This window comes from Theobroma cacao, chromosome 3 (genome assembly GCF_000208745.1).
Source record: "Theobroma cacao cultivar B97-61/B2 chromosome 3, Criollo_cocoa_genome_V2, whole genome shotgun sequence".
Classification (NCBI taxonomy): Eukaryota; Viridiplantae; Streptophyta; class Magnoliopsida; order Malvales; family Malvaceae; genus Theobroma; species Theobroma cacao.
In genome coordinates this window covers 25,724,591-25,738,855 of record NC_030852.1, presented here as the reverse complement: position 1 = coordinate 25,738,855, position 14,265 = coordinate 25,724,591, and the positions used below count along the sequence as shown (strand labels likewise).

At 33.9% G+C, this 14,265-nt stretch overlaps 3 protein-coding genes across 7 annotated transcripts; all 3 read left to right on the top strand.

Annotated features, from left to right (window-relative positions):
* LOC18605080 (protein ROOT INITIATION DEFECTIVE 3) lies at window positions 2,741-6,220 on the top strand. The gene is made up of 8 exons (XM_018116973.1): window positions 2,741-2,989; window positions 3,563-3,676; window positions 3,944-4,077; window positions 4,203-4,347; window positions 4,441-4,643; window positions 4,822-4,943; window positions 5,195-5,424; window positions 5,730-6,220. Exons 1-8 carry the CDS (start codon window positions 2,765-2,767, stop codon window positions 5,973-5,975), a joined length of 1,419 nt encoding a protein of 472 aa, XP_017972462.1. The 5' UTR covers window positions 2,741-2,764; the 3' UTR covers window positions 5,976-6,220.
* On the top strand, window positions 6,903-11,000 carry LOC18605079 (argininosuccinate synthase, chloroplastic). Of its 2 annotated transcripts, none has more exons than XM_007037883.2 (10): window positions 6,903-7,060; window positions 7,360-7,418; window positions 7,501-7,582; window positions 8,527-8,668; window positions 8,902-8,950; window positions 9,050-9,232; window positions 9,641-9,715; window positions 9,844-10,029; window positions 10,148-10,236; window positions 10,317-11,000. In XM_007037883.2, exons 1-10 carry the CDS (start codon window positions 6,994-6,996, stop codon window positions 10,867-10,869), a joined length of 1,485 nt encoding a protein of 494 aa, XP_007037945.2. In that variant the 5' UTR covers window positions 6,903-6,993; the 3' UTR covers window positions 10,870-11,000. The 2 variants fall into 2 exon arrangements, with proteins under 2 accessions (XP_007037945.2, XP_007037946.2); XM_007037884.2 differs by lacking the exon at window positions 6,903-7,060 and adding an exon at window positions 7,195-7,213 and having other exon boundaries at window positions 10,317-10,966.
* Window positions 11,823-14,176, top strand: LOC18605078 (probable adenylate kinase 7, mitochondrial). Of its 4 annotated transcripts, none has more exons than XM_018118165.1 (5): window positions 11,823-12,320; window positions 12,585-12,725; window positions 12,860-12,941; window positions 13,029-13,066; window positions 13,788-14,176. In XM_018118165.1, the coding sequence occupies exons 1-5, from the start codon at window positions 11,943-11,945 to the stop codon at window positions 13,953-13,955; spliced, it is 807 nt and encodes a 268-aa protein (XP_017973654.1). In that variant the 5' UTR covers window positions 11,823-11,942; the 3' UTR covers window positions 13,956-14,176. The 4 variants fall into 4 exon arrangements, with proteins under 4 accessions (XP_017973654.1, XP_007037941.2, XP_017973655.1 ...); XM_007037879.2 differs by having other exon boundaries at window positions 13,026-13,066; XM_018118166.1 differs by having other exon boundaries at window positions 13,026-13,066; window positions 13,611-14,074.

Below are 14,265 nucleotides of genomic sequence, written 5' to 3'. Positions count from 1 at the left end.
TTTGTTTATTATTGCCTTATTTGTATCAATAAAATTGTAAACTTTTTTTTGGTATAATGTTTAAATAAATTTTTAAACTATTTAAGAATATTCAAATAAATTATTGTTCTATTATTACGTTTAATCAAATCTTCATATTTTTATTTTGAATCAAATAAATTTTTATAATTAATGATTAATTAATTATCATTAATAAAAATATTATTTATTATTTTATATTCAAATGATTGATTAATGATGAAAAATATCATATAATTGTATTATCGTATCAAATTAATATATCATATTGTTATTAATTATTATATATTAACATGACATATCATAATTAATAATAATATTTTAACATATCATATCAATTTTAATTTTATGTAATATAAAATAATAAATAATATTTTTAATTAAATTAATTATTAATTATAAACTTTTATTTAATTTAAAATAAAAAATATAATAATTTATTTTATTTAAAATAAAAATATAAAAATTTAATTAAATAAAATACAAATATAAATTTATTAAATATTTTAAATAATTAATATTTTTTATATATTATATATATATTTTTACAAAGGACATGGTCATTAATGCACATAAACTGCTTGCCAGACCCTATCCGTAAGATGCCCATGCAAAGCAAATGGCAATTAAAAAAAAACACAAGTAGCTGTGCCACATTGCAATCAATGCACTTTTATTATTTTTTTAAATGAGTGGGGAGAGGTAACAATAGAAAGTCTTTTGTATTTTCTATGCTCCTAACTTGTTCAACATACATGCATACGTAAGAGAATAGGAGTGAGTAAATGTAAACTGAATCGAATAATCAAATCGAATTGAAAAGAGTTTAATTTTTTTGAGTAGATTAGTTCAAATTTTTAAATAGTTCGATTATAATAGTTTGATTATTAAAATTAATTCGGTTCAATTTCGGTTGAAAAATTTTATAATTGAATTTAAATAAGGGTATTATGGAGATTTTACATGAAAAATAAATCCAAAATCTAATCTCTTATCCTCTTTAGTTCCTCTTTAATTATATGAGTATCCATCTTATTCATTATAATTTTTTATTATCATTTTTAATATTTTTGTAGTATTGATTTATTAAAAAAATACAGTTTAACTAAATATATACAAACAAAAAAAATTTATCAAGTTCGATTTTTGGAAACTGAATTGAACTAACCGAATTAATTCAGTTTCGGTTAGCTCAGTTATTTGTATAGTTTGATTCAGTTTTCGTTATTTTTAAATATGAGTTCGGTTAGTTTGACTATTAGATATTCAAAATTGAACTAACCGAAATAATCATTTGCACATGCCTAGTTACGAAATATATAAATTACAGACATAATATTTAAAAAATATTTTAAATTCTTTTAAAAATTTCAAATAAATATTTATTTTTTATATTTCAATTAAATTTTTATATTTTTACTTTATATCAATTTGATAATAATAATTAATTAATTAATTATTATTATTAATCAAAATATTAATTGTCATTTATGTCATCTTGTAAAAAATGGAGCCTTGTGTAATTACGGGGCTATTATCTCAAAAAAATTTAAAATCTTGTATTATTATATATTTTTTCTCTTAATGACCTCTTCAAAAAATTTTAATCTTTATCCCTCCTCGTCTTTGATCTCATACTAAAAGTTGATTAATTTCATCATTACTCTCAATGTTAACATATTATAATAGATGATGATATAAGAAGTTGATGTGATATTATGATATATACACTTGGCATTTCACTATTCACGTCAACGCTATATGACATAAAAAATGACAAGTGATATTTTAATTAATAGTAGTTAATTAATCATTAGTTATTAGGACTTATTTGATCAAAAATAATAATATAAACGTTTGATTGAACGTAATAAAAGAAAAAAATTTATTTAATTTTTTTAAATAATAAAATTTTTTAAAAAAATATTATGTCTAAATTATAAGAACAAACATTATTTTATATATTAGGGATGAAGTTAAAAAGCTTTGTTAGTGAATTTTTATGTTAATTAAATATTTATTAACTAAGGCACAATGCTCAACTCTTAAATTATAAAAAAATTAATCTTTTAACTTTATATTTTTATTGTGTTAAATCAAGCCTTTATATATAATTTTAAAAATTTAGTACAAGGTTATCTGATTAAGCATTAACAAATATGACATAAATAATAATACGCACGGCACTACTAGTCTACTACCATATTTCTTTATAATTCCACGCATACAAAAAAATTGATCATCTTCTTTTGTTAAATTTTTTTTTTGCTGTTTTCTACTTTGATCGCAGTTATGCCTAATCCTAGTGATAGGCTTTTTTATTTCGCTGACTTAGGGATGGATTTGATATCATTGAACGTTGGCATGAGAACGCCAAGCATGCTTTAGGGCGTAGCTACCAAGCAGGAGGTGGTCCAATGAATGTTCCGAATGACACACTTCCAACGTTTTCCTGTGAGCAACCTTTGTCCCACGGGCTAAACCCCACTCGCGCAACGTGTGATTCCGCAAATGGATGATTGTTGGCACCATTAATGACTGCATGAACGACATGTGCATCAATCCAACTCCTTTTCAGGGAGGAGCGAAAAAGACGTAAGAAATGGCCCTAACAAACCTCGTCACCTTTTTTACAACTTGGTTAAGCCAAGCGTCATTCAACCATGCATGCAAATGGCTGCCTTCGCTAACTACGGTGTATATATACATTTTGTCCGTCAAATTAGTCTCAGATATTGGTAGAGAGATGGGCAAGAATAAAGACGCTTTGGTGGTTTGTAGTGATAGGAGTACGGGTGTTGGAATAACTGTGTGGGAATTGGAAACCGGGGCGCAACTTCTTCACATTCCCACCTGTGCTGCTGCTCCTCATGGGCTGTTATGTTTGAGAAACCAGTTCCTCGTCGCTTCTCAATGTAACAGGCATGGGTCATTTGGCGGCGGGGCTATCTTTATTTGGCCATTGAACAAGGTAACGAGCGATCCATCTCTGTTTTAATCAATTTTTTTTTTTCATTCTCCCAAATCTGAGTCAGCAAACCTTTATGCCAACCTGATTTGGAAAAGTTGGTTCCAGGTTCATGGGTGTATCACATTGGATACTTTTCGTGTTATTAATCCCCCACCCAGATGGTTAACTAGGATCTTTCCCTTGGATTTTTCTGATTGTTAATCCCCTTTCTCCTCCACCTAATATAATCATTAAATTGATTTTGCATGCCCTCTCCGTTTGTAGGCATCGTTTTTGTTCTTGCAATTTTTGTACATAATTTATTGTTGTTGGATTTCTTAAGGCAGCTGATGTACATTCTGAAGACTTCCTGTCAACAAAGCCCGTATGTGTTGCAAATTGGTTGCTAATTTATTAGCTATCCGAGGGATTTGTTCTGCCCATTCTGAATGATTTTTGTGTTTCTCCTTTTATGCCGCCTATATAACCAGCGGCTTATCCTCAAAATATAAGGAAAATAAGTACTACTATAGAACTCTGTTATGCCATAAGAAACTCCATGTGACATATCCATTTTTCCCCTCTTATCTTCAGCCTCGATCACCACTCCGAAGCTACACAATGGAGGCTATCGGCCCACTTTCTTGTACAAAAGATGGCATATATATTGCAGGTGGAGCTCCTTCTGGGAATGCTTATCTTTGGGAGGTAAGTAGCCACTCTCCTGTCTGTCCACAAGGGCAAAAAACAACCATCAACCCCACATTTCATTGGATGAATTTCTTTTATGGAACTTTTATTTCAGCAGTTGTAGTGCATTAAGCAACGTAATCATCTAGAGGATATTAAAAGGTTCTAATTGTTTGTGTGTGGGCATCAATTATTCATGATTTGTTGCACAGCTAGTGCATGAATGTCGTTACAGCATATGAGAACACTATCCCAATATGTTTCTGATATGATGACATCGTTTAGGTTGCCAATGGAAGATTGCTGAGAACATGGCGTGCTCATCATAAATCTTTGAAGTGTATGGTCTTTTCTGATGACGATTCGCTTCTTATTTGTGGCTCTAATGATGGAATCATCTTTGTTTGGTCTATGATTAGGTGAATACTAATTTTTCTGTTGATTCCTTTACAACTTTGCTACCCGCCCCAACCAAATAATTTGCAATATTAATAAAACTATAAAACTAATTAATGATGCCTCAATCTGACCAATTTGATTAAAGTTTGCTAGACGTGGAAGATTCTGGAAGCTCACCTCCTTTGCTACATTGCTTATCAGAACACAGATCTTCCATAACTGGGTTAGTAACTATTTCAGTTGGTGCACGTTCCATTTTTGTATCAAGCTCTCTTGATGGAACATGCAAGGTCAGTTAATCACTGCATTACTACTCTAGCTTTAATTATATCTTCTGCATGGCAACTTTTCTTTTGCAAGGGTGACACATTCATCTTTAGCAGGTTTGGGACCTAGTCTCAGGAAGGCTTTTACAAACTCAAGTTTATTCAACATCAATAACAGCAATCACTCTTCATCCAGTAGAGCAGCTCTTGTTTTCTGGGAGTGTGGATGGAAAAATATTTGTTAATGTACTTGATCTCGGACCAGTTGAGGATCCTCTCGTCACTACTGAAGATCAAGCATTTGTGCTGAAAGGACACAAGTAATGCGTAATGTATGGTGCTTGAAATTTCTTGAATTCTCCTGGAGAGTGAATTCATAGAAGGGCTTCTGTTGATTTAGCATTAAAGTTGTTCTTGTAAACTGCATTTTGCTTAAAATATTTGTATGTCAATATAAAATCCTATGAAGAGACTTAAATAATCCAATCTTATATGCAGTGGATCTATAACTGCATTAACTTTCAGCGGATTTGGTCTGATATCTGCATCGGAAGATTTCACCTTCTGCCTTTGGGATACAATCAAATGGGTGGTTGCTAGAAGATTCAACCACAGAAAAGGTAAATATTATTACATTTTGTTTACTGAACGATTCTCCTCTCTTTTGATATGGTTTTATCCCATTAGCAATAAAAAAGAAAAAGGAAAAAACTGCTCGATGGCATTGTGGATGTGTACTAGTGTCACTGTCACACTATTCAGCATTGGTGCAAATCCAGATGACAGAACAAAGAATTGAATTCTTTTTCAACTCTGTTTTCCTTCTACTTAATTTTAGTTCTCATTAAATGTTAGTTTCAATTGTAAACAGGTGCAGTGACTAATATGGTAGTGATTAAGCAGTCCACATTGCTTCCCATGTCAAACCATCAAAAAGCTACCAATCAGTTCTGTGTTTCTTTGCTCCAAAAGTATCCTGAACCAGCCAACTCTGGCGAGGGAATGTCTACTTTCCTTTCTTTGTCAGCTTGCCGCAATCAGCAAACTTCAACTAATTTCCAGGGAAACAATCTGCTAGACCACTTAATATTTGATTCAGAGGTCTCTCCCTTTCTTTCTCTCTCAAGCCCGGGTTACTTTGGCACGTATATATATGAAAGGCACATTTAATCATGTAGAATTATAGATGCATTATCCAATGAATTATACTAAACACTTCTATTTTGCCCCTTATGCAAGGAACAACAAAACCTGCCAAGTGTAGCTACTTGACATTCTGTTACTGGTTGTTAAACTACTGAAAAATATACTGTGGCAGATTTGATCATATTTACATTTCAATTTCCAATACATGCTCTATACTTCCGCAGCATTAAACATACATGTTGTTTTGGAATATTGGGCAGCGAGAACAAACACCTGTAATGATGCAAATGAAACTGGAGAGAAGCATGGACGACCGAATGTGGGTCACAAGCATGACAAAGCATGTAATGGAGATGAATAAGCACTTGCAATCTCGTTTGCTGGACATGATGCAGTGCCGATTACTATGCCCTTACGAAACAGACTCATCCCCAAAGAAAAAGAGACAGAAACTCCGGACTGAAAGTCCGGGATTACCAGAAGGGCAATCTCACTCTGCAGGCTAACATATCCCTTTAAAATAATGATGATGTTAAATTTTGGAACTTTCTTTCATCCATTTTTTTTTCTCGACAGGGCATGATAAGATATTACTATTGTTATTAAGTTACTTAAATGTATTTTACTTCTGCTGATATGTTATCCTTGTTGCTTCTTTCCTCCTGAGCTGAACCTCCCCTTTTGTACACAAACAAAGGAAACTGCTAATCAGGCAACAGTCGTGCAAAAGATAAACCTGCATTGTTTAATGTCAAGTCTAAAATTGTTTTTCTTCTTTTATTCCTTAATTTGTTTAGGAGTACAGTTGCTTTAATGTGGTGGTACAAGGTTTGTGTTTTGCACTATAAAACTGGGGGCATGGTTAGAGAAAAAGCTCCAGGCTGGGGGGCCTCATTGGGACCAAGTAGAGAATTGGACTTATCGTTCTTATTATATACATTGAAAGCAGGGTTTGTGGCTGTAATTTATGGAACATTCTGAATCTGAGCTTCTACACATGAGTTGAACATCCCCTTCACCAGAGACTATACTTGCAGAAGAATTGATTCTCCTTCTGCTAATATAATTATGTGAAATGTCCATTTGTTTCGCGTAGCAGTTCATGACAATGTTGCCCATTAGGCCCATGGGTAAAGTTTTGTCTTTAATTTAATATCTTATAATTTATTTTGATTTTTAAGTAATTTTGTCAACTTTGAATTGATGTCACTTGACATATAAACTACAAAAAACACAAAAGGCCACCTAATCAGGCGTCAATTATCATAGGACCAACAATCCGACGGCTAAAGTTCTAAAGAAACAATATTGTAACCGCAGGAGATGAAACCCCCAGCAGTCAGGATTTAAAATTCCACCGTAAAAAGATGTAGGCCCACGTGTGGGGCCTTCGGCGGGCGCGGCTGCTTTCTTTTTTTCTGACACGAGTGACACCCGTTAAGGAAACGCAACTGGTTCTAAAGCCTAAAACCCTAGCGTCACTCCGTTTGTTTGTCTGCGTCCGCTCAAAATCAGCGGGAAGAAATGGCTCAGCTTAAGGCCTTATCGCCAAATTCGTCGATTAACCTGGCCTGTTACGGGCCCAGAAGAAGTAAACGTTTCTCTTTTTCTCTTCTTAATTTCCTGCATTGCACTCTCTGGTTATCGCTTCATTTTTGCCCAATTTTGTCCCAATTAATTATCTGCTCTGTTGCGGTTCGATTTCTTTGGATAGCAACCGAAAAAAATGGGGGAGGGAACTGATGTATAAAGTTTGTTTTTTTCTTTGAAAAAACAAAAACATTGCAGATGCATTTTAAGTTTTTTTTTTTGGAAATGTTTTATAATTGCATTGTTTTCTTTTTTTGAATAATATTCTGGGCTAATGTGCTATTTTAATTCTATTTGCAGACACATCGCTCTTTTCTGATAGCTTGTCTTGCTCTCGAAAGTTGTCTTCTTTCCTAGAGGTATTTTTACTAATGATTTTATAAATTTATCATTTTTAAAGCTATTTTCATTCCATATGTGTTTTTTAATTTTTATTGACAGGTAAGTGGAAGGGCAAGTGCACTCCATGGCCGTGCAATTCTAAGCAACAATGGTTCTGTTACTCTAGCTGCTAGTAATCGAGGTGAGGGCAAACATTGCTCGGTTATTTGACATTTTCAGTAATATAGGCATTACCCTTTTCTTCTTTTTTGGTTGTGTATGTTGCTTCTGCTTGTTTTGTTTGTCCTATATCCTCAGGAAACATATTTCAAATATTTGGAAAAAGAAAGGGTTTTAGTGGTGGAAAACCTTTGAGTTACCTGAAGAAGTACTTTTCTTAGTTAAAACTAATACTAATTCAATGGGAAAGGAGAAAATGGATAACTAGAAGTATATTGGCTTTTGTCAAGATCATTGATCAAATGGGATCTATCAAAAGTGAAATCATTGAAAGCTAATTTCCAGGACACTGCCTATGTGAGACGCCTGCTAGCCAAGGTAGTAAGGTCCTTTGGTGGCTGTGGTTGTATCAAAAAGGCCTGGATGCTTAGTGGAGTTCCTTATGTTCCTTTATAAAAACATGCCATGTCTTAAAATCACAGAATACACTTATTGCACATAACAACCATGGACTTCCTTTTCACTCCTGTATTGGAAAAGTTACCTTTAGTGTAATAAGTGTTTAAAAATTATATGGTAAATTATTATTAATATGACAGTTACAGAGTGCTATGGCAGTTATTTTTTTCCAATAGCAATTGCTATGGCAGTTATTATGGCTCTCATTTACTTCGTTGCCATAGTTTTGCCAATTCTAATATGAATTTTATTTTATTGTTTACATTACTTGATTTAACTTTACCACAAGTAAATAGAGACAGCAAGCAGATAACTGTAAAAGAATTTCTTCCATTTTGTTTTCTCAATAAGAACGCTGTTGTTGCATGATTCATTTTGCATATCTGCTTGGTAACACATTTCTGATAGGCATCTTCTGAGCTGTCTTTTACCATTCTATTTTAGTTTTAACCTTTTGCTGTTTCAATTAGAGATACAAACATCTTCATTTTCATTGCAAACTTGCAGGTATAAGAGCCGTTTTATCCAGTGACAGAGAGATGGAAGTTTCCACAGCTACAAAGGCTGGAGGGCTGCGAGGCAAATTAAACAAAGTTGTTTTAGCCTATAGTGGTGGCTTAGACACTTCTGTGATTGTGCCATGGCTAAGGTATTTCTACTGATTTATGTTATATATAATATGATAATGTTAGCAGCCTTCTGTCATAATTCTTGAAGCATCTAATTTTGAATGAGTAGCTCTGTTCTATGCAGATGATGGTTAAACTATAATTGACTTTTTTACTTTTAGTTTTTCTTGATCCTTTTTGAACATGCTTTTTTTTTTGGTTTAATGATAATTATATGATTTATTTCTCTGATTTAAGTAATTTTCTTTTGCAGGGAGAATTATGGTTGTGAGGTTGTTTGCTTCACAGCCGATGTTGGCCAAGTAAGTGATAGTAACTTTATGTTCTTGTATAATATGGTTTAAGTTTATAATACCATTTGATTATGTGCATACGTTATACCCCATTTCAAAATTTTGCAGGGCATAAAGGAATTGGACGGTTTGGAAGAAAAGGCCAAGGCAAGCGGGGCTTGCCAGTTAGTAGTGAAGGACTTAAAGGAGGAATTTGTGAGAGACTACATATTTCCTTGCTTGCGAGCTGGCGCCATTTATGAAAGGAAATACTTGTTAGGGACCTCAATGGCCCGGCCTGTTATTGCAAAGGTTACTATGTATTTTGGAATTTGTTAGGTGCTCTTATTTCTACATCGTGTCAAGCATAACTCAATAAATTTCTTATTGAAGCCTACATAGCACACTACCTCAGTATCATTTTACTGTATTTGCTTTCTTCAGAATTCTTATTTTACCTTGTTACTTTTGAATCCGAAAAAGATTTGTTATTTGAGGGAATGGAATAGGTGTTAGCCACTTCAATCCCTTCTTTCGTTCACTAAATTCGTATGGTATAATGATTTGTGATGCATGATTCCTGTTTAATAGAAGATTCTATGTGCTCAATACTTTGTTCTTTTGCAATATCTTTATTTTTAATTGCATTTTCCTTTTATGTTAGCTCTGTTGTCTTTGATTTTTTTCTTACCTCTTGTAATAGTGTACTCATTATAACAGGCCATGGTGGATGTTGCCAGAGAGGTTGGGGCAGATGCTGTTTCTCATGGATGTACGGGGAAAGGAAATGATCAGGCATGCCACTCAACCAAGATTTAGTATTATAACCCTTCTATTTAATCGAACACAAGTTGACTTGTATAATTAATCTTTTAATTATGTATTTCTTCAAGCATAAATTCACAGTGTATTTGCTCCTCCAGGTTCGCTTTGAGCTTACATTCTTTGCTCTGAATCCTGAATTAAATGTTGTGGCTCCTTGGAGAGAATGGGATATTACAGGGAGAGAAGATGCTATTGAATATGCTAAGAAGCATAATGTTCCTGTTCCAGTGACGAAGAAATCAATTTACAGCAGAGACAGGAACTTATGGCACTTAAGCCATGAGGTAAGTATCACTGCTTTGTTTTCTTGTAGGTGCTTCAATCTTTTGTATAAGTCCCTTTCTTTACTTAAGCATTTTTTTGTTTGCCTCTCTCTCACATTAATATATCTTGGCATTGAAGGGAGATATCTTGGAGGACCCAGCCAATGAACCAAAGAAAGATATGTACATGATGAGTGTTGACCCAGAAGATGCACCTGATCAACCTGAGTATGTTTACCTACCACTTAATGATTTTCTTGTGTTTTATATGCCAATTAACAACTTTTTAATGCAAGCAATTCCTGCAGATATGTGGAAATTGGAATTGTTTCTGGTATCCCTGTTTCAGTTAATGGAAAGAATCTTTCACCGGCTTCTCTTCTTGCTGAACTCAATGAGATTGGCGGGAGACATGGAGTTGGTCGTATTGACATGGTTGAAAACCGGCTTGTTGGTATGAAAAGTCGTGGAGTCTATGAAACTCCTGGTGGTACCATTCTATTCAATGCTGTTCGTGAGCTGGAGTCTCTAACACTTGACCGGGAAACCATTCAAGTTAAAGATTCACTTGCCCTCAAGTATGCTGAGCTAGTTTATGCTGGAAGGTGGTTTGACCCACTTCGTGAGTCCATGGATGCATTTATGGAGAAGATTACTGAAACAACCACCGGTTCTGTCACTCTGAAACTATACAAAGGATCTGTTTCTGTAACAGGTCGGACCAGTCCCCATAGCTTGTACAGGCAGGATATCTCCTCCTTTGAGAGTGGACAGATATATGATCAAGCTGATGCTGCTGGGTTTATAAGGCTGTATGGTCTTCCGATAAGGGTCAGGGCAATGCTTGAGAAGGGCATCTGAGCTCTTCTTTTTCTTTTTGTTTTTTTTTTCTGTAGCAACCTATGGAATTTCAAGGCTTAAGTTTATAATAATATTATCAACTGATTAGCTTTGATCATATGTTTTAAGGTTTCTTTGAGATCTCTGGTCCATGTTCCTTGCTCTTCCTTTTTCTATTTGTTTACTTACCGTTTTATCTTGTTTTGTTTTAACATGTCACGCCCTCAAATTTAGTGGCTGCTTCTCGAGTTCAACGGTGTATTATTTTCAATATTGTCTTGAAAGGGGAGATTCATGTACAGTAAAATTTTTATAAATTAATAATTTTTATTAAATAATATTTGTGATTGATCTCAATTTGAGATTAACATGATAAATTAATAATTTATTAAATTTATAAAATAATATATTTAAAAAATATATAAATCTTACTTTATATATAAATTAATAATTTTTTTATATATAAAAATTATATATATACATGACTCAATTAAAAAATTTTAGTAAACTATGATTTCAATATTAGTTATTTTTTTTCTCTTTAGATCTATCTTTAATGTTTTTTAATACATTAAAAAATTTTGATATAGTATTCTCGTATTGTAAGAAAAAATTATATAATGTGATTATTATTTTCAGTGCATCTTTGTACTAAACAAGTTCCAATATAAAATTATTTTCCTTAGTTTTATTTTTTTATCATTTTTAATAATTTACTGGTAATAAATAATGATAATTCGTAATTTAATTTTTAGATAATATTTGTATAATCACAATACATAATTCATATATTAAGTTTAGTATTAAAAAATAAAAATGTTTTAATAAATTAATTTTTTATTAATTAATATATAAATAATATCTTGATTGATTAATAAGTTTTTATAATTCAAGATATTAATTTATAGAAACTACTGAATTTCAGAATTTTCTCATAAAAATATCCTTAAGCGCGGGGGCCCCTTAGGAAGAACGTGACGTGGCAGACAAATCTTGCCTCCAACCTATGTAGTGCGGGGAGAAAAGTTCACTCGCTAAACTGAACTGTACATTTTGTTCATCGGTTTGAGCCCTCCGTCTCCCTCTGCCATGCCATGATCACTACGCTCAGCCGCCTAAGCACCAGCTCCGCCGCAGTCGTAACGGTGGCGGCGCCGCCGCTCTATCGACTTCTTCAGATCACCGTAAGGGAATTCCATGGAGCTGCCGAACCGCTACTTGACCCCGACTATTGCTACTACTACGGGCCATCACAGGAGCCTCGCCGCCATCAGCTTGTTCGGTCGACTCCAATGGCTGACACCGAAGGCTCCGTCCCTTTAAGAGGAGTGCAGTGGGCGTTCGTCGGAAACCCACGCGCCAAGAAGCACGTGTACGCGGAGAGGCTGTCTAAACTTCTAAAAGTTCCCCACATTTCAATGGCGAGCCTTGTTCGTCAAGAACTCAGCCCTCACTCTATTCTTTACAAACAGGTCTCTCCCTCTTCTTTTCATTCTTTTATCCCCTTATTCATATTTTCTTTGTTTCTTGAAATTATTTTTTTGTTTTATTCTTGTAATTTATTTAAATTGCTCTTCAGAAGTAATTTTTCTTCTCTATTAAAGACAAGAATCAAAGAATGATTATCTCAATGGTTAATTGAACAGTATGTACAGCTTCGCGTTTGATTGATCATTTTTACACGATTGGATAAGTCACTCATCCTCTTTTTTGCATTATATTTGTGATTGTTATAGATTGCGAATGCAGTTAATCATGGTGAGCTTGTCCAGGAGGATATAATCTTGGGACTGTTGTCAAAGAGGTTGGAAGATGGCCATTACAGAGGTGAAACTGGTTTTATTCTGGATGGAATTCCTCGATCACGGACTCAGGCTGTAAGTCTTTTACTGCTAAAACAACTCATTAACGTCTAACTTCATGTCCAAAGAGATTATGTAATTATCAATGTTAGTTCTTTTTGTTGCATTATATGATATGAATCTGCTCAAAGTTTTATATCTAACTGTAGGAGATTCTGGACCAACTTGCTGAGATTGATCTTGTTGTGAATTTCTTATGCACAGAAGACTTGGTGACGAACACTCAAGGGGGTGAGTTCTTTTGACTATCGTACTTCAACATTTGATATGCCCTTACAGCACAGCAAGACCTAATTTCCTTCATTGCTATTGCAGAAGCTTCTTGGAAGGAAAGACTCCAAGACTATACCAAACAGGTAGTCTTTAGCTCTCACATCTCTTGCATCCAAGTTACTGTTTTATAATTTTGGTACAAAAGGGATATATTGATTAAGTTGTTTCTATTGTGCTCCATTAGCTTAAGTTGTCTTTATGATATATTGATTCTAAGGCACAAAAGGGAAAGAAAGAAGAAAAAGAAATTGAAAAAAAGGGCAAGAAAACAAAATAGAAAAAGGTTTTGGTCTTTGGTCATTATTTTAAATGGTCCTGATTATCCAATCGCCACTGTTTGAATTAACTTGTTTCCATTATTACCCTCTACCAGGATCTCTTAATCTACTTTTTGAGAAATTTTTGCATGATTGAAGAAGCCCTATAAACCTAAAACCTGTGTAAGAAAGGGAAGCTGAATGATTTAGCTCTATGTGACATATATCTCTAAATCAATCAGTCTTTGGTTAATTATTGGTTATCAGAAAAAGGAAAAAGGATCAATTATTAAATCCCATGGTGGTTTAAACAATCAATCACTTTTGTTAACATGTAACCTTTTTATTCTTCACTTATTGTACTTTGCAGAAAAGTTGATATTCTCAGGACTCCAATGAGCTTTCTTGAATCCTGATATATTTCCTAAAAGTTTTTGCATGTACAGTTCTTATAATTAGGGTGGTTAAATCAACATTATTGAGAATTCATATGACATAAGCGAAAAGGCATGAGTTTCCAATGAATAATGTCTTTGGCCTTTTTTAGAGTAAGCCACTTGAAGATTATTACAAGAAGCAGAAAAAGCTTCTTGACTTTCAAGTTGGCAGCGCACATGTGGAGACTTGGCGAGGACTTTTGACTGCATTGCATCTACAACATACGAATGCTGCTACTCATTCACAGAAACTGACTGTAGGCTCGATTTTGCCCTAAACTCTTGCTGCCGTCTGCCGGTAAAGAATCAGCTTTTGCCTTTACTGTAAATATCAATTTTAGTCTCTGATGGGTCGAAAGTCTAATGGCAAGTGCAAGGTGGAGATTTTTTACTAGTATATATGTTTCCCAGCTTTCTTGTTGCCGTAGGATAAGCTACTTCGGCATTGCAATTTTGTTATATAGTTTCTGGCAATTCAGCAGAGGGGAACCTCTTCAAATTTTTACCTCCCCATACCCTCTCAGGCACTATTCTCTTTGGTTTCATTCACCCGTTGTTTTTCCCTTCTCCTGCCAATTTATACTCTTG

Bases quoted from the DNA above. Each gene is read 5' to 3' on its own strand.
- LOC18605079 (XM_007037883.2), top strand. From the start codon at position 6,994: ATGGCTCAGCTTAAGGCCTTATCGCCAAATTCGTCGATTAACCTGGCC. The intron at 7,583-8,526 runs GTGAGGGCAAAC...GCAAACTTGCAG, and splicing joins TCTAGCTGCTAGTAATCGAG to GTATAAGAGCCGTTTTATCC. The intron at 8,669-8,901 runs GTATTTCTACTG...TTTCTTTTGCAG, and splicing joins GTGATTGTGCCATGGCTAAG to GGAGAATTATGGTTGTGAGG.
- LOC18605078 (XM_007037879.2), top strand. From the start codon at position 11,943: ATGATCACTACGCTCAGCCGCCTAAGCACCAGCTCCGCCGCAGTCGTA. The intron at 12,321-12,584 runs GTCTCTCCCTCT...TGATTGTTATAG, and splicing joins ACTCTATTCTTTACAAACAG to ATTGCGAATGCAGTTAATCA. The intron at 12,942-13,025 runs GTGAGTTCTTTT...TTGCTATTGCAG, and splicing joins GGTGACGAACACTCAAGGGG to AAGCTTCTTGGAAGGAAAGA.
- LOC18605080 (XM_018116973.1), top strand. From the start codon at position 2,765: ATGGGCAAGAATAAAGACGCTTTGGTGGTTTGTAGTGATAGGAGTACG. The intron at 3,677-3,943 runs GTAAGTAGCCAC...GACATCGTTTAG, and splicing joins GGAATGCTTATCTTTGGGAG to GTTGCCAATGGAAGATTGCT. The intron at 4,078-4,202 runs GTGAATACTAAT...ATTTGATTAAAG, and splicing joins TTTGTTTGGTCTATGATTAG to TTTGCTAGACGTGGAAGATT.